Here is a 19280-nt window from a genome sequence, read left to right on the forward strand (position 1 = left end):
AAGGAAGAATTTGTATATTGCATATTTAAGCAAACAAAGCAGCAGTGAAATAAGTCATTGGATGTTCCATGGTGATTGCCTGATATTGGGGGTTAGCCTAAAGGAACAAAATTAGATGGCAGCTATGGCGAAGTATTGACACAAAAATTATTATTCCTGTGAAGTTCTCAGCTATTTATATAACCAAAAAAGATAAATGCTTTATGCTAAAAAATCAAATCTTTATGCAAATACTGTAAACAAAAATCATAGAAAGCCTTGCCTTCATCTGTTTTGTGTAATCAATAAGTGTTAAGATGATTACTGGCAACAAATCACTGAAGCTACTAAGACCAGAAGGAAAAATGAAATTATAATCTTATTCTCCGGAAATGTTCTGTAAGTGGCCCTTAACTAGAGTCAGACCTCAATCTCAATATCTGTACCTTTTACTTCTCAAAACAATGCCATACAAGCTGCCAGAAATGTTGAACTTTAAATTGATAAAATTCTGCATGAAAGAAGAGGAAAATTCTATCAGAAAGCCAGTATCTAACAGCGATTAACATAGCATGGTGTCCTAAAACTCCAGATTCTATTTGGTACTGTAAAACAAGAAGTTCAGTGCCTTTTATTCAGTGCCTGAGCCAATAACTTACTCAGTCTCCTCTCACCCTTATCTAATTCAGACATGTAAAAAGATCATTGTGCAATGATGAGCAGGTTTTCATTTATTCATCCCCTTCCCAGTGTTTTTCTTACTTGTTGCCATTGATTTTATCCAAGAATAAAAGTCAAAAATACATTCAAAGTCAATGTTTGTAGAAGTGAATAGTGAAGCAAACAAAATGATTTTTGGCCATAATTACTGACACCGGAGAGGGAACGAATACCATACCAAAGGGCAGTCAAACAACCAATGAAATATAAGCAAACAGATCTTTTGGTCAACTCTGGGTTTAGTGGAGTTACACTGCAATAAATTACAGCAATTCCACAGATACAAACGGCACCAACGTCAAATGAGGAGACTTTTTCTGGAGGCAGAACTCAGCATAAATATGACTTGCTTCCAAAATATAATAGGGATTATTGCTGTGGAAGCATCACAAAGCCACAGAAAAAATACAAACCAAAAGATGTTTGGGTATTAACAATGCTGTGATATTTGCAATAACCTTTTCTGGCTTGATAACTAGGAGTTTACCATTCACTTGAGCTCCAAGGGGATGCTATATCCCCAGTTACCAGATCTACATAAAGCACAATATGCAATGGAAATGTAGCAAGTAATTGCAGTTTTACATCCACAAAGTTTCTTATGCCTCAGCAGATGTTGATGAAAGGTTACCGGGGTAGGTAGACTAGGTATGCCAGTCACCCATCAAGCACCCATGTTATGACAGATATGTTGCTAAATCGTAGAACAGAAAGCAAATCAACAAGCTGTAATATAACCTGCATTGATATACAACAGTTTTCCAATGCTTAATCCCTAATATTAATTTCTACTATGATACCTAACTGGTGAACACAAAATGTTAAAAATACATGAAACTTTGAGGAATCAACCAGAGTTCCAGAATTAAAAATTCTTTGACATACATTTAACAACAAAGATGATGTTCAACACATATTTTGACTGTTGAAATTTCTTTATCATAGAATTTACAGTGCATTTTTGCTGTGCATTTTTGTACAGGTGGTAGCTCAGTGGTAAATGTGACCATTGGTCACAAATAGATACATACACATGCTCAAAGTTCTTGTATTTACAGGATGGTGGGAGCATTAATAAAATCACTTGATGTTTACTACTGTAAATAATTCTTCAATAGACAGCTGGTAAGCTCCACAAAGAAAAAAGGCAAAAAAGACTCGTTACTTCCAACCCTTGAAAAATATGCTTTCAAAAATACACTCAAGTGATCAAAAAAAACATGGTTTTGTCAGGACCGAATGCTGAATCTTCCCTGAACCACCCCTCCAATGAACAACTAAACGAGAATGTTCGCCCATGTCACTTCATCATAGAACCCTCAGCATCATCCATAAGACCAAAGCAGCACATTACTAGTGTGCAATGTGCGCGAGCATGTGGAAGAATAGGTATGGCTCTACATTGGCAACATTTGTTGTATTTTGGCCACTGCCTTGCTGCTCTGCATCTTTTAAACCATTGAAAAAATGTCAGCTCAGGCTACAAAATCAACTCCATTAAAACAAAGTACAGTGTCCATCCAGAAGGTTCCAGAACAAATGCATAAAGTCAAAAATAGCTTCAGGCATCTAGATCTAAAATCCATACTTGCCACGTTACTGCAAAATTACAAAATCGAGTTGGGGTTTCCTAAGAATTATAGTCTATTACTGTTAGACTAATTTTATTAAAAAATGTTTGTGCAGTATAAATATTCAAGCAGTTTAATTAATCCATAGAGTATTTAAGACATCACTATACTAAAGGAATTTATCCCAATTTTCACAGATTAAGAGTAAGTTACAGAAGAGTTTAATCAGCATACCAGGTTCATCTGTTACTTCAGTAAGAAATAAAGAAATATGGGAACCCAGTATTTAATTACTTGTGCCTAATACTTAACTACTGGTAACTAAACAGCTTAAAATTGTTCAAGTCTAAAGGCGGAATTTTCATGTCCCACCAGCGGTAGGCATTGGCATGGGCAGGACAGGAAGATTTGGGCAGTAGCCCACGACAATGCCCGTCGCTGGCAAGTCCAGAAAATTCTGGTCTAGGAAAGGAGAGAGTCAGGGCATTAGAAAGGTTTTAACAACATTTTCAGAACAGAGCAAAATAATTCCAATTAAGTAATTTTAACAGCACGACAAAGGAAATGAATACGCATGCTATTTAATTTCCAGTTGAATAAGTATGGGCTTTTTTTTTTAGTAAGGTGCAACATAAAAGGCCACCAAGCAGAAACTGAGTTATTAAAATATCAGCAAGATTGTGTTATATTTAATTTTGTTGCCTGTAATTACATTTTCTGCTGGGTAATCTCCAAATCAATGAGCAACAAAAGTCAAAAACATCTACCTCCATTATGTGCTAACAATTTCCATATCCTCGCCAAATAAAAGCCCACCCTTAGAAATTAAAAGAACCTCTTTGTGCCCTCAGAAGAATTGTAGTTTACCATTTGTGCTATGAAGATACATTTCATGAACTAAAGTTTTGAGAATTACAACCCTAAGAACCATTGAATAGAACAAAGTCTTAAAATTCAACAACTCGAAAGATTTATTCAAGTTGCAGATTTTATTTTCTTCTCTTTTCTCACTTACCATGCTTTTCCTGATATATTCTATGGCCTTCTTCATGTTCATTCCTGACCAGTCATTAAGCATGTAGCAGATACAAGTGGCACAGTACACAAACCTCATGTCATTTTCACTTCCTTCTGGCACTGCATAGAAACTGCAGACAAAGAGAAAGACAAGAAGGAAATACTGCTGCAACTAACAAACTTGGTGATTCTAGCATGTTTCATTCTTCACATGGAATTTCATTTACAGATATTGAAAATAAGGGGTCAGATTGTCAACGCAGGGTCAGGAAATAGACACACTTATGAATTCTTGGATGAAATGCTGTGTCACACTCACGTGATCTTCAAATGTAAACGGTCTTAAGTGGCTAGCCGCAAGCCTGACGCTCAATTAAAGGTGTTAAATACCTTCACGACGCAAGAGCTGCCTGTCTAGTGACAGGGCAATGGAATATGACATCCATGTTGGGGGCTGTCACTGCCACTGCCTTGTCAATTAGAGCAGGCAGTTCCTCAAGTTGGAACAAAGTTGCAAGTGGCCATGGTTGAGACAAGTTAAGAGCAATGCGAGGTAGACCCAATGATTTAAAAAGTTGCACAAGGCAAGTTATCCCAGCTGCGCAATATACCCGACATCTGTGCATTGACATGCACAAAACTGTTTGGGATCACCAGGTAAAATTTTCAAAACCCTGTTTAATTTCACACAGGCCCCTTAACAAGCTCCTTAAGGAGTTAGGCTGCCATTAATTGGAGGCAGACGCCTACCCTGCTTCCTCTACCCAACCCCAAATTGAAAATTTGATACCTAGAGGAACTGGGAATCCAATGTAACCTTCAAGGCGTTGACTGTCATAGGCTGCCTGCAAGGGGCCCCAGGCCTGTACCATGTGAAAATCCTGGATAAGGTTTCTGTACTTTTCATTTTACAAAGATATCTGTTCTAGAATTTGAAGTTTATTTTGATCAGGATATTTTCAACCTTCACTTCATTTTGTTTTAAAATGTTTTACTAAATAGCAAAATATATTTATTTTGAAAGAAACAAGCCTCAACCATTTTTTATAAATGTATGATGAGGTGCAATGTAGTCAATAATTTCAACCTTCAAGTGGTACTGGGACTTCCTGACGTTTGAGTGGTAAGTTGACCAATTGGCGTGACATAGAATCTTGGAATTTACAGTGCAGAAGGAGGCCATTCTGCTTATCGAGTCTGCACCGGCGCTTGGAAAGAGCACCCTACGCAAGCCCACACCTCCACCCTATCCCCGTAACCCCACTTATCCTTTTTGGACACTAAGGGCAATTTAGCATGGCCAATCCACCTAACCCGCACATCTTTGGACTGTGGGAGGAAACTGAAGCACCCGGAGGAAACCCACGTAGACACGGGGAGAACGTGCAGACTCCACACAGACAGTGACCCAAGGTGGGAATCGAACCTGGGACCCTGGAGCTGTGAAGCTATTGTGCTAACCACTATGCTACTGTGCTGCCCCTTGCATGCAGTTACAAATAGCATTAAGTCTAATTGCCAATCTGTTCGTTGCAGTTGGGTTCAGCACTTTGTTTCAAGGGAGGATTTTCCATTGCAGCGGTTTTGGAAAAAGTTGAGGAGAACAACACTCCTGCTCCTGATTGGTATCCAATGATCAACACTGACATATCTATATATAGGGCTGTCGGGTATGGCCAAACAGCGGCCTTACCGAGCTGTCTCAGTACAACTACAACACTGGCATCCATCTGGCAATGTGGAAACTGCCCAGGCATGTCCTGCACACAAAAAGCAGGACAACTCCAACCTGACCAGTACAGTCCCATCAGCAGTCTCAATCATGAGCAAGGTGATGGAAGGTGTCATCAACAACGCTACCAAGCAGCACTTACTCAAAAACAACTTGCTCACTGACGCTCAGCTTGGGTTCCACTCGGAACATTCAGCTCCTGACCTCAACCCTCGGAAGGCGACGGGTCCAGACGGGATCCCTGATCCTGTACTCGGAATCTGCGCGGATCAGATGGCAAATGTGCTCGCGGACATCTTTAACCAGTACCTATTCCGCTCCGAGGTTCCCACCTGCTTCAAGAAGACCACCAACATACCGGTGCCAAAGAAGAACCAGGCAACGTGTCTCAATGACAACCATCCAGTGGGCTTGACTTCAGTCGTAATGAGAGGTTGGTCATGAAGCGCATTACCTCCAAACTCCCAGAACGCCTTGATCCACTGCAATTCGCATACTGCCACTACCAGTCCACAGCAGACGCCATCTCCTGGCCCTGTACTCATCCATGGAGCATCTCAATAACAAGGACTCCTACATCAGACTCCTATTTATTGACTACAGCTCCGCCTTCAATACCATAATCCCAGCCAGGCTCATGTCAAAGCCTCAAAACCTATGACTTGGCTCCTCACTCTGCAAGTGGATCCTCGGCTTTTTGACCCACAGACAACAATCAATAAGAATAAACAACACCTCCTCCACAATAGTCCTCAATACCTGAGCCCCACAAGGCTGCGTACTTAGCCCGCTACTATACTCCCTGTACACACACGACTGCGTGGCAAAATGTGGCTCCAACTGCATCTACAAATTTGCTGACGATACAACCATAATGGGCCAGATCTCGAAGAACGACGAGTCAGAATACAGGTGGGAGATAGAGAACCTAGTGGAGTGGTGCAGCGACAACAATCTATCTCTCAATGCCAGCAAAACTAAAGAGCTGGTCATTGACTTCAGGAAGCAAAGTACTGTATATACCCCTGTCACCATCAACGGGGCTCCACCACCTCGGTGGAGATGGTTAGCAGTTTCAAATTCCTAGGCGTACACATCTCCAAAACTCTGTCCTGGTCCACCCACGTCGACGCTACCACCAAGAAAGCACAACAGCGCCTATACTTCCTCAGGAAACTAAGGAAATTCGGCATGTCCACATTAACTCTTACCAACTTTTACAGCTGCATCATATAAAGCATCCTATCTGACTGCATCACAGCCTGGTATGGCAACTGCTCGGCCCAAGACCGCAAGAAACTTCAGAGAGTCGTGAACACAGCCCTGTCCATCACACAACCCTGCCTTCCATCCATTAACTCCTTCTACACCTCCCGCTGCCTGGGGAAAGTATGCAGCATAATCAAAGACCCCTCCCACCCGGCTTACTCACTCTTCCAACTCCTTTCATCGGGCAGGAGATACAAAAGTCTGAGAACACGCACGAACAGACTAAAAAACAGCTTCTTCCCCACTGTTACCAGACCTAAACGACCCTCTTATGGACTGACCTCATTAACACTACACCCCTGTATGCTTCACCCGATGCCGGTGTTCATGTAGTTACATTGTGTACCCTGTGTTGCCCTGTTACGTATTTTCTTTTATTTCCTTAGCTTTTCATGTACTTAATGATCTGTTGAGCTGCTCGCAGAAAAATACTTTTCACTGTACCTCGGTACACATGACAATAAACAAAATCCAATTCAATTAGAGCCCTGGTCCAAACATGGACAAGAGAGTTGAGCTCCAGTGGTGAGACGAGAGTGACTGCCTTTGACATCAAGGTCATCCTTGACCAAATGTGGCATCAAGGAGCCCTAGCAAAACAGGAATCAGGGGAAATCTCTCTTCTGGTCAGAGTCATACTTAACACAAAGCAAGATGGCCGTGGGTATTGGAGGGTGATTATCTCAGCTCCAGGACATCACTGGAGGAGTTCCTCAGGGTGGAGTCCTTTGCCCAACCATCTTCAATTGCTTCATCAATGACCTTTCCTCCATCATAAGGTCAGAAGGAGGGATGCTCACTGGTGATTATACAATGTTCAATCATTCCCGACTCCTCAGATACTAAAGCAGTCCGTGGTTAAATGCAGCAAAACCTGTGCAACATTTAGGCTTAGGCTGACAAGGACGAGTAACATTTGTGCCATAAAGTGCCAGGCAATGACCATCTCCAACAAGGGAGGTCCAACCATTTCCCCATCAAATTTGATAACAGTACCATTTCTAATCCCCCCACAATCAACATTCTGGGAGTGACCATTGACCAGAAACTGAACTGGACCAGCCAGATAAATACTGTAGCTACAAGAGGTCAGAGGCTCACAATCCTGCGGAGAATCACTTGCCTCCTGACTCCCCAAGGCCTGCCCAACATCTACAAGGCACAAGTCAGCAGTGTGATTGAATAGTTTTCACTTGCCATTATGAGTACAGCTCCAATAGCAAGCTTGACACCATTCAGGACGAAGCAGTTCAATTGATCAGCACGTCATCTACTGCCTCCAATGCCCACTCCATGTACCACCGATGCACAGTTGCAGCAGTGTATACATCCAAAATATACACTGCAGTAATTCACCAAGGTGCCTATGTCAGAACCTTTCAGTCTCAACCTCTACCCCTAGAAGGACAAGGGCAGCAGATGTATGGGAACATCACCATCTGCACATTCCCCGCCACACCACACATCATGCCCACTTGGAACTATAATGCCGCTCCTCAACAGTCATTGAGTCAAAGCCCTGGATGCCTCTCCCAAAGAGCACCATGTGTGTACCTACACCACATGGACTGCAGCTGTTCAAGTCACTTACCACAACCTTCTCGAGGGCAATCCAGGGAAGCCATTAAAAATACCGGCTTAGACAGTGACCCCCAAATCCCATGGAAGAAAAAATTGGAGTCCGTTATATCTACAGTCATTTGACCATAATGTTATTTCTGCGTATGCTATATAAGTCTGCAGTTTTGGACATTGTAACATTGAAGGGGAAGGATGTTCCAATGCTATTGCAGTGATTCCTGCCTGGTAACAAGGTGCGATGATAGATTTCCCAGATCAGTTCAAAGGTTAGTGAAGAGCAGAGTAAAGGATGAATCAGTCAGAGAAGCGCTTCCAGGCAACAACACTGCTGTGAGCTGACTATGCAGCTGGGACTAAAGGGGAGGCCCAGAAGCTGCTTGGTAGCTTTGTGCTGAAATGGTTAGGGCTAAAAGAAAACCCTGGAAGCCACTGATAGTTCAATGCAAATCCGAATGGGGTCAAGGAAGCTCACAAGCAATATTTACTTGGGGAAGCTGAGAAAGATTGAAGCTCAGAGAAATTCCGAGGCAGTGTTGCTTGGCGAAGCTAGCCGCTTAGTAAAATGTTGAAATTGTGTCGGTAGTTAGATGCTTGTGAGCATTCTTTGGAATCCAAGGGAATGCAGTCTTGGGGAAAAAAGATTAAACAACCAGGAGATGATCAGTTGTTGAGGCAGTCTGAGTCAGAGTGGCTCTGAGGGAATTCATAGACTCGATCTTCGAAAGTGCAGAACTGGAATCCTTTGTGAAGGAGACCGTTTTAAGGAGATTTGGTGACTCAGTGTCCCCGACGTCTGGGTGGCTTGCTGAGAAATTCATGACATCTGTCTTGACTGTATCTGCCATTTGATGTGAACTGTGGTTCAATCACAATTTCTGTTAATTTATGTGTACCTCTTGCTAATTCTGGGATATTGGGAGTACATATTTCTAACTTTCTAAGTAAAATTTGTTGTGTTTTCTCAAAACCCATGGAATCTTGTGGCTTTATACCAAAAGCAGGTAACTTATTTAAAGTTATTAAACTTATTTTAAATAAAATGTTATTGGTCCCAAACCTCTTCTCCTCCCATGTCCTGCGGCCTGGGCAATAACCATGCAGGCTCACAAAAGGAAAGATTTGTTTGGATATAAGTATTAGCAACTTGCCACAGAAACTGAACTATAGGATAAATGGAAGTTCGAGTAAAAAGACCAAGGAATTGAACAAAAACATAACTAACTGTGATCGTGAATTCGAACACTATTCACAATGTGGAGACACGAGTTCAATCATTTCAGTTTCATCTTACTCTCAGGCATCAAAAGGTCCCAGGTGAGCAAAGCTTGAACTCTCCCAATTCAATGAGGTTAAAACTACGAATGTAACTATCCCAACATTTACATGCCATTGTAAGTCAATTCAGTACTGGAGCAACTTGTTCAAAGCGTAACAAAAAAAGGATTTCATTTTACCTGCCATCTTCCAGTTGAAGAGCTCCAAGCCCTGCCAGACATGCTTCTTTATTTACCCGTTTCAGATCATCTCCAAGGATCACCAGGCTAGCTAGGCCAGTGTATGTCATGGCAATGTGACCGCTGTCATACAAATGATGTACGCCATTATCCTAAAAAATACCAGTAAGCATCCATCAGACAAAATGGCACAGTTTGAAATATTCAGCAAGTTTGGCAGCATTTGTGGAGAGAGAATGTTAATGTTTCAGGTCGGTGACTCTTCAAAGAATCATCAAAGTTAACTGTGTTCCTTTGTCGACAGGTGTGGCTAGATCTGCTAGGGATGTCCAGCATTTTCCGCGTTTATTTAACATTTTCAGTACCTTGTTCTTGTATGAACATTTTGTTTGTTTTGCTCAAGGGTTACAATTAGATCAAATACTCACTAATTATAATTCTGCTTTTTGAGAGGTAAGGGAGCCAGAAGATAGAGAATGAGAGGGGAACCCTTCCCCAAATCCTTGAGATTAAAAATTACAAGTTTGAAATCAATGTCTAGCATCTTCTTTCTTGTATCCAAATTATATACAGTACATCGATATAAACAAGTTAGCATGCTTTTGTGTTTTTAATATGATCACAACAAATCACTTATATAATAATAATTATATAATCTTTATTAGTGTCACAAGTAGGTTTACATTAACACTGCAATAGATTATCATAGATTATCATAGATTATCATAGATTATCATAGAATTTACAGTGCAGAAGGAGGCCATTCGGCCCATCGAGTCTGCACCGGCTCTTGGAAAGAGCAAGGTCAACACCTCCACCCTATCCCCATAACGCAGTAACCTCACCCAACACTAAGGGCAATTTTGGACACTAAGGGCAATTTATCCTGGCCAATCCACCTAACCTGCACATCTTTGGACTGTGGGAGGAAACCGGAGCACCCGGAGGAAACCCACGCAGACACAGGGAGAACGTGCAGACTCCGCACATACAGTGACCGTTCGGGAATCGAACCAGAATCCCTGGCGCTGTGAAGCAACACTGCTAACCACTGTGCTACAGGGTTACTCTTGACCCTGACACTCTTGCAAACTACCATCACATCTTCCTCTCAAAAGCCAACTAAAGTATTTTTGTCTCCCAAAGGTTTAAGAAGAACGTTCAATGGTGTAATGTCAAAACATCAGGGGGCTGTGTCACTGAAGGTAGACATGTAGTAAAGGCCAAAGTTGGAAAATCAGTAGGTGTGCAGGGCGAAAGGAAATTGCAATGGTAGAATAAGGCCAAGGAGAGATTTATAAATGATGACATGGAGTTTGAATTCAATTCTTGATTATTGGGAAGCCATGAGGTCAACAAGGATGTAGACCAGGTGTTTAGTTGAGAAGTGTAACATTTTTAAATTGCAGATGAGCGAAGTTTTGGACCATGAACAGATCGCATATACAAATAGATTTGCAAGGGAAAATTATTTTGCAACGGAGGGGGACACGAACAGCAGGAGTTGACTATAGAGAGTTAAGTATCACATTTATCTGGAAGACACCTAGTTCAACCTCTTGATTCACCCACTGTAACGAAATCATCACTCTGCTGGTCTGACATCCTGTAGTTAAGGAGCAAAAATGTTCTCCAATTAAATATTGCGAAGACCAAAACCATTGTCTTTGGGCAACAAACTCCGTTCTCTTGCTAGAAATTCCATCCCTTTACCTGACAACTATCTGAGACGGAACCAGATTGTTTGCAACTTTGGTGTCATGTTTGATTCAGAGATAAGCTTCCAGCCACATATCTGCATAATTATCATGACTGCCTATTTCCACCTCTATAAGCTAGACTCTGCCCGTCTCAGTTTATTGCTGTTGAAACCCACATCCAATTATTTGTTACATCTGAATTTGACTGTCCAATGCACATCAGACCAACCTTCCACATTCTATCCTCGTAAACCTGAGTCCAAAACTCTGCTGTCCAAGCCAATATTCGGGCCACGCTCCGCTTACCTATCACCCTTGTGGTCAAACTTTAAAATACATCTTTATTAGCTTTTTAATTTTTTTTACAAGTAACGCAACAAAAAAATAATGCAGAACAAGTACAGTACAGAATAGGAATTAGTGCAAATATAACGAAGACAGAATGGGTTTAGAATAAAAGATTTTATGAACTTGTGCCACCAGTTTTAATCCCGGATCAATCAGAAAAAAACAATTGAGGGAGAAAGAGCGGCAGTCAGTTTAGATTTTCCTCCTAGTTGGTGGCCCATTCTCCACACTTCAAGAGTATAAATAATAATAGGATTTCTGCATCTAGCAGAACCGGTCCTGTTGTCTCATTAAAAAAGACCTGCAAAGGGTAAACTAAATGATGTGTTTCAATATCGAGCCAAATGGAGGCAGGGTCCTTCCTAACCCAATTCCTCATAAATTTAAAGTGAGAGGCCAGTTGATATAGCCAAATATTTGAAATACCCAAACCTCCCTTGAAACCTGGGAGCTACAGCTTGGCAAACCTTAGGCTCTTCTTATTCCAAATAAACAAACTGATCATTCCATTAATCGCCTTTAACTCTCTAGCTGACAATAAGATTCGCAACATCTGCAAGGGGTATAGCTCTTTGGCAATACATTCATTTTAATCAAGGCAATCCTTGCCAGCCATGAGACTGACAGGGAAGACAGAGTCAAGTCCCACCTAATAGAAGCAATCATCTGAGGAAGTTTAGCCACATACAACTGTAGCTCCCAGGCAAACCCCAACAGGGACCACCTGAAAGGAAAATAGGCATGGAGAGGCATTGCCTCCCACTTTGTAAAATTAAGCTTATAACAGGAGAGGGCACTAAACATACCCGCCACATCAATAATAGCAGGAACTTGGGGGTGGTGGGGGGGGGGGGGGGGGGTATTTTTCTTTATCCTCCTTATGTTTGTCCATGCTTATCCTTGTTTTGTATACTACAAAAAGCCCTGATTATGTGGTGGCACGTATGGAGCGGTTCTTCTCTTCTCTCGAGCACCCTGTGGTTTCGGAGGATTCATACATGCCATTATATTTTTAAAAATTGCGGGAAACAAGACATCTGGCTTCGATACAAATAGTAACACATCATCCGCATAAAGCGTAATCACATGCTGCTTCCCCCATAGCCTTGCCCCAATACCAAGGGGTCCTGCCTAATAGCCTCCGCCAGCGGCTCTATGGCCAACGCAAACCACAAGGGGGATTGCAGGCAGCCCTGTCTAGTCTCTCTCTGCAAACCAAAGTTCTCGGACCTAAAACCATTCATGAGTACTGCTACCAAGGGCCTATGGTACAGCACCTGAACCGACTTAATATATTTTTCACCCAACCCAAATCTCCGCAGCGTGTACACCAGATATTTCCACTCCACCCAATCAAAGGCTTTCTCTGCATCCAAGCAGATCACCAGCCCGTTTCGTGCCTGCTTCTGGAAAGCCTGAGTCATATTCAATAATCTTCTAACATTGTTACTGGAAAATCGACCCTTTATAAACCCAGTCTGATCCTCCCGAACACTTATCAGTAAAATTCCCTCTAACAGTTTCACCAACACTTTAGACAACGACTTCAAATCAACAGTCAGAAGTGAGATTGGCCTATAGGAGGCACATTCCACTGTGTCCTTACCTGCCTTCAAAATTAGGGACATGTTTGCCTCCTGACGTGTCGGTGGCAGCTGACCTGTCTCAAAGGAGCGACAGTACATTCCAACCAATAGCTCTATTAACAAATCCTTAAACTCCTTGTAAACCTCTCACCCAAAACTATCTGGCCCAGAAGTTTTTTAATGGCCACAGCCACTTCATTTTTAGAGATAGGAGCGCAAAGGGCCAAGCTCTGATCCCCTGAAACCAGAAGGAGCTCGAGAGAAGAGAAGAACCACTCCATACATGCCACTACATAAACGGATTGACCAGACTTGTATAATTCTGCATAGGGATCTCTAAATGCCCAGTTAATATTTTCAGCTTTCATTAACCTCCTATTAACCAGAGTTCCGCACAGAGTGGCTAGCCCTAGAGTCTGTCATCTCTTAGTCACAAAGGCCAAGGGCTGGATTCTCCGTTTTTGGGACCATGTCCCCACGCCATCAGAAATACTGGCGTGAAAGGGCCACATAGTCATAACTCTGCAGGGGGCTAGCAGTGACCTGTCGGAGGCTCGCAGCTTTTGCTGCAGATACGGGCCCCCGCACTTCTGGGTCGCCAGTGGCCGCGCCGTACTCCATGTCGGACTCAGGCCTCGGAGCTGGACCTCTCAAATAGTGCCCCCAATCGGCTGCGCGCCCGACCCTGACTGCCTGCCCAAAAATACCCCAGGCCCATATGAGGCCTGTCCTCTGATCGGCCCGCTCCCGACCGCGAGTATCGCGAATGGCAGGACCATGAGTGGTTCACTCCGTCGGGACTTCAGCTGGTCGGGGGCGGAGCGGGCCTCCAGCAATGGACACAGGTAGGTGATACGCGGCGCTGAGTACGCTGCTTTTCAGGGCCCAGAGAATCGGGGAACCGGCGTCGGTCCCGATTTCGTGCGCGGAAGTGGATTCTCCGCCCCGGCGCCAGACACGATTTTGGATCTCCAGCCCCAAGTACTTACTTGGCTCATTCCCAAACTCATAGATGTTGCTTCGCGAACTTAAGACTGCTCTTGATATACATCGTCAATAAAGAATCAAAAGCTACCCGAGTTACGTTAACCTCCCTCAGCAGTTGCTTGCTCGGAGCCTCCAGTACTTCTATGGATCAGCCAAACAAACCTCCAACCGCCGCTGGCTGTCCAGCATTCTCCGCCTTTTGTTCGTGATGCAAGAAATACCCAACCCCCTAGTATAGGCCTTGCAGGAGTGACATCAGAAAGGGAATTGACCCAGTTAAAAACCTCAAACTCCTTTAAGTATGTAGTAATGGATTTATCCCCAAGGAGGGAGGTGTCAAGCCACCACCACTTGGGTGGGGGATGGGTGGGGGGGGGTCACACCTCAGGCAAAAAGAGGACGGTCAGAGATTACAATGCTTCCCCTAGAGCGAGAGGACACTAACTGTAGAAAAGTTGAGGTACAATTCTAGTGTGACATTGGTGAGGGCCTGAGAGTTAGCCGAGGCCAACTGCGCAAAGTCCAAAAAAGCACTTGTGATAAATTCCAGGGGGGCAATTCGGCAGGCTATATATATTCATTATTGAGACAGTTTCTCCCTGTACTAACCCCTCGACAATCACAAAGCTGCCTCCCTTATCTTAACACAATTCTCCATTTTGAAGGGTCTAGTTTTGTTGCTCAAAACTGCCACAACTCTGCTGCTCATCAAGGAGGAAGCAAAAAAGACCTGCCCCACCCATTCCCGTCTGCATTTTAAGTGCTCCTGGTCATCCAAGTGAGTTTCCTGTAACAAAGCAATGTCCACTTTCTCCTTAAGGGTCTTTTTCCTTTTGTTAGGATGCTGAAAACTCTGCACATTCCAAGAGCAAAGTTTAAAATTAGTTACTGCCATTGAGTAAATTGAGAAAAGTAGAATCGGATATTCACGCCACTTTCAGGTGTCTGCCATAACACCCCTCCTCCATCTCATGCAAATCCCGAGGCACCAAAATACTCCCAACATGTTCTTCTCTCAGATAAAAGAGAGTACCAGAGCAGGATATAGTAAATGGGATAGAAACCCCAACATAACAAAAATGCAAAAGAATCACGACTACAAGAGTTCCAAGAGGACATTCCTCAACAAAGGTAAGGACCCGCAGGGCTAACCTATCAGGAGGCAACCTCCTTAACGAGAAGGAAAAAGCCAACAAGGGAATGGGAGCCAAATGCCACTCCCATATTTTGAATCCACCCATGAAGACCTGCACCCCCCAAGACTGTAACAGCACCATTCAGTTCTGACATTATTAAAGAGAGGATATGATAAGAAAAGATGATGGGTAATTAGCCCTCGGCACAACTACCACGAATAATAAAGTCCCTGGGACACTGAACGACAAGAAAAATACACGCATTACAGGGCTCAAATGTTAATGCCTCCCATGAAGGGACAAAGAAGTGTCAAACAACAGGGCAGCACATTGGCATAGTGGTTAACACTGGGACTACAGCGCTGAGGACCCGGGTTCGAATCCCGGCCCTGGGTCACTGTCCATGTAGAGTTTGCACATTCTCCCCGTGTCTGCGTGGGTTTCACCCCCACAACCCAAAGATGCGCAGGATGGTGGATTGGCCATGCTAAATTGCCCCTTAATTGGAAAAAAATAATTGGGTACTAAAGAACTGTCAAACAACAACATGACAGGAAGAATGTCCGGATTTCACATTTTCTGAGTTGCAGATGATCAGTCTAACCCCTTGCCCTCTACGGACTTAATGAAAGCCACGGCACTGGTCGGGTCATTAGAAGACTTAATGGAGTTATCGGATATCACTTTCAGGGACGTAGGATAATGCATGAAACCACCAGCCTTGAGGTGCCTTTGATCTTCGTTGAAGCCTCAACAGTTCAGCTGTGTCGCTGATTAAAAGCCCTGGAAAAAGGAAATCCTGGTCCCTCTTGGAGCCAGGTCCCACCCACTGTGCCTTGCTGTCGCCAGGACCCTCTTGCGATCTTTAGAATTGTGGAAGCGAATTATTATAGGCCTAGGACCTTGATTGTCCCTCGGCCTCTAAGACAGGATATGAGTGCAGCATTTCTTATTTGAAACGCCAGCTTTCATCTAGCTTAAGAAAATGTGGCAGCCAGTTCTCAAAGAACTAACAGGTGTCTTACCCTCCACTCGTTCTGGCAGGCCGATGACCCGGACATTCTTCCTCCGGCCTCGGTTCTCCAAATCTCAGGATTTTTGACATGTCACATAGCTGGTTTTCCAAGGATTGAATACATGCTTCAACAGAGGAAGCAACATTTGATATTCAGGATTCTTTCCCCCTTTTCATCAAGCCTTTTATTAGCATTCTGCAGCTTGGCCTCAGGAACACTCAAAATCTTCAGTCAGCAAGCTGACTGATCTACTATCCGGGTCTGTTTGCAGTCATCATTTTCACTGCCTCGGCGAGCACCTGGCTGTGAGACCGCTCGAGGATCAAGTCACCATATTGAAAAGGTGGCTGCATCCCCGCAGAATCCAACTGCAGCCTTTTATCATCAGATTTCTTTGCGTTTTTCAGCATTTTCTGATCCAAAAGTCTTCCAGGGACATACTACCAATTATTAACTTTCAGGTCAGGCGGGGCAAACAAGATAAGAGACGGATTATAAAGCGAGTGGCGCCAGACCCCAAGGAAAAGCTGCTATTCCCATGCCCAGTCTGCATCACGTGGTCCTCCAGAGCATCTATTTTAAAATTCTCATCCTGGGTTTTCAGGTCCACATGGCCCCATCTCTGCAATCTCCTCCAGCCCTGCAAATCTCTGGGATGTCTGTGCTCACTGGGATATCTGCCTTGTTGAGCAACCCTAATTTTAAATGCTTTGCCACTGGCAACTGTGCCTTTAGGTGCTTAGGTTCTAAGTTCTGGAATTTCCTCCCTAAACCTTTCCACCTCTCTTTAAGGTACAAGCTCCATAGAACCTACCTCTTTGATAAAATGTTTGACCATCTGTTCTACCATTACCTTTGTGGCTCAGTGCCAACTTTTGCTTTATGACACATCTGTGAAGCGCTGTGGGATTACATTAAAGCTGCTGTATGTGTAATGTTACCTCTGGTTTATTTAGTTTTCAGCCATCTGTAGGAAATTCTACTTTCAGAGATGCAATATCGAACTTTCCACAATTTACTATAATACCTTCTCATCGAAACAATGCAATAAATTGGGAACATCAGTGCTTTTCTGATTTTAAAAACAATTTTAATCTCTAGGTATAAAAAATGCTCCTGAATTCTTCCTCTTCTCAGAATTTCCTCTTTCCATACCTTGTCAGCAGTGAAATTTCAAGGTAAAATTACTTCTATCTGCTAAAAGAGAAAGGGTTTTGTCCATTGTAATAATGAAGTGATAGCCCTTACTCTTGACTAGGCTTCAATTGTTCTCTGATTTATTAGATTGCTGTGCCCACAAGCTAAAATTATCTCAAGATAACAGTGAAATTCAACAGCATTTAGGAACTCTTTTTTTTAATGATCAAATGTTACTAAATGCTGGTTTGTTGGAAGCTTCACCTACACACAATTATAGCTAAGTTCCACAGAAAGCAAGACCCGTGGAGCCTCGAACTGCACAGAAATCAACTCAAAATTATTTGTGGGTCCCTTTCAGGAATAATTCAGAAACTTCTATTTGGACCTTTGGAGTAGTCACTACTGAATAAAGGATTGGGTTCACACTGAGATGCTTTACACAGTCCAGCTAACCTTTGACTGACTATACGGAACTCCTAGATGTGAAGAACCCCTGAAACCACAGCGGTCCAGATTGGATTCTGAAAAACAAAAAATAAAATAATTGTTAATTTACACTAAAATAAATTATAATGAGTTTTATTTAAAACTTCTAAAAACGTAAGCATCTCTGAACTCACTGCTAACAAAAAAACAGGCTATCAACCTGAAATATTAACTTGGCTTCTCACTTGATAGGTGCTTCCAGGCCAGTAGAGTATTTCCAGCATTTTCTATTATTAGAATCGTAAACCACAATTGAATTTGTGGTTTATGTTTTGTTTACTTATGCAGAAAGTAAGGAGGCATGGGATAGTGGGAAATTTGGCCAGTTGGATAACGAACTGGCTAACCGATAGAAGTCAGAGAGTGGTGGTGGATGGCAAATATTCAGCCTGGATCCCAGTTACCAGTGGCGTACCGCAGGGATCAGTTCTGGGTCCTCTGCTCTTTGTGATTTTCATTAATGACTTGGATGAGGGAGTTGAAGGGTGGGTCAGTAAATTTGCAGACGATTCGAAGATTGGTAGAGTTGTGGATAGTAAGGAGGGCTGTTGTCGGCTGCAAAGAGACATAGATAGGATGCAGAGCTGGGCTGAGAAGTGGCAGATGGAGTTTAACCCTGAAAAGTGTGAGGTTGTCCATTTTGGAAGGACAAATATGAATGCGGAATACAGGGTTAACGGTAGAGTTTTTGGCAATGTGGAGGAGCAGAGAGATCTTGGGGTCTATGTTCATACATCTTTGAAAGTTGCCACTCAAGTGGATAGAGCTGTGAAGAAGGCCTATGGTGTGCTCGCGTTCATTAACAGAGGGATTGAATTTAAGAGCCGTGAGGTGATGATGCAGCTGTACAAAACTTTGGTAAGGCCACATTTGGAGTACTGTGTACAGTTCTGGTCGCCTCATTTTAGGAAGGATGTGGAAGCTTTGGAATAGGTGCAAAGAAGATTTACCAGGATGTTGCCTGGAATGGAGAGTAGGTCTTACGAGGAAAGGTTGAGGGTGCTAGGCCTTTTCTCATTAGAACGGAGAAGGATGAGGGGCGACTTGATAGAGGTTTATAAGATGAACAGGGGAATAGATAGAGTAGACAGTCAGAGACTTTTTGCCCGGGTGGAACAAACCATTACAAGGGGACATAAATTTAAGGTGAAAGGTGGAAGATATAGGAGGGATATCAGAGGTAGGTTCTTTACCCAGAGAGTAGAGGGGGCATGGAATGCACTGCCTGTGGAAGTAGTTGAGTCGGAAACATTAGGGACCTTCAAGCAGCTATTGGATAGGTACATGGATTACGGTTAAATGATATAGTGTAGATTTATTTGTTCTCAAGGGCAGCACGGTAGCATTGTGGATAGCACAATTGCTTCACAGCTCCAGGGTCCCAGGTTCGATTCCGGCTTGGGTCACTGTCTGTGCGGAGTCTGCACGTCCTCCCAGTGTCTGCGTGGGTTTCCTCCGGGTGCTCCGGTTTCCTCCCACAATCCAAAGATGTGCAGGTTAGGTGAATTGGCCAATGATAAATTGCCCTTAATGTCCAAATTGCCCTTGGTGTTGGGTG

At 43.2% G+C, this 19280-nt stretch overlaps 1 protein-coding gene across 4 annotated transcripts in view; it reads right to left on the reverse strand.

The window, feature by feature from the left end:
• pggt1b (protein geranylgeranyltransferase type I, beta subunit) overlaps window positions 1-19280 on the reverse strand; it is a 123155-nt gene that overhangs the window by 50158 nt on the left and 53717 nt on the right. For all 4 annotated transcript variants that reach the window (XM_072516479.1, XM_072516478.1, XM_072516475.1 and 1 more), the window contains 3 exons: window positions 17690-17757; window positions 9324-9475; window positions 3286-3418 (listed from right to left, as the gene is read on the reverse strand). In XM_072516479.1, the coding sequence (XP_072372580.1) occupies window positions 3286-3418; window positions 9324-9475; window positions 17690-17757 (353 nt within the window). The remainder of the gene's footprint in view (window positions 1-3285; window positions 3419-9323; window positions 9476-17689; window positions 17758-19280) is intronic.

The sequence above is a fragment of the Scyliorhinus torazame genome, chromosome 9 (genome assembly GCF_047496885.1).
Source record: "Scyliorhinus torazame isolate Kashiwa2021f chromosome 9, sScyTor2.1, whole genome shotgun sequence".
Taxonomy (NCBI): Eukaryota; Metazoa; Chordata; class Chondrichthyes; order Carcharhiniformes; family Scyliorhinidae; genus Scyliorhinus; species Scyliorhinus torazame.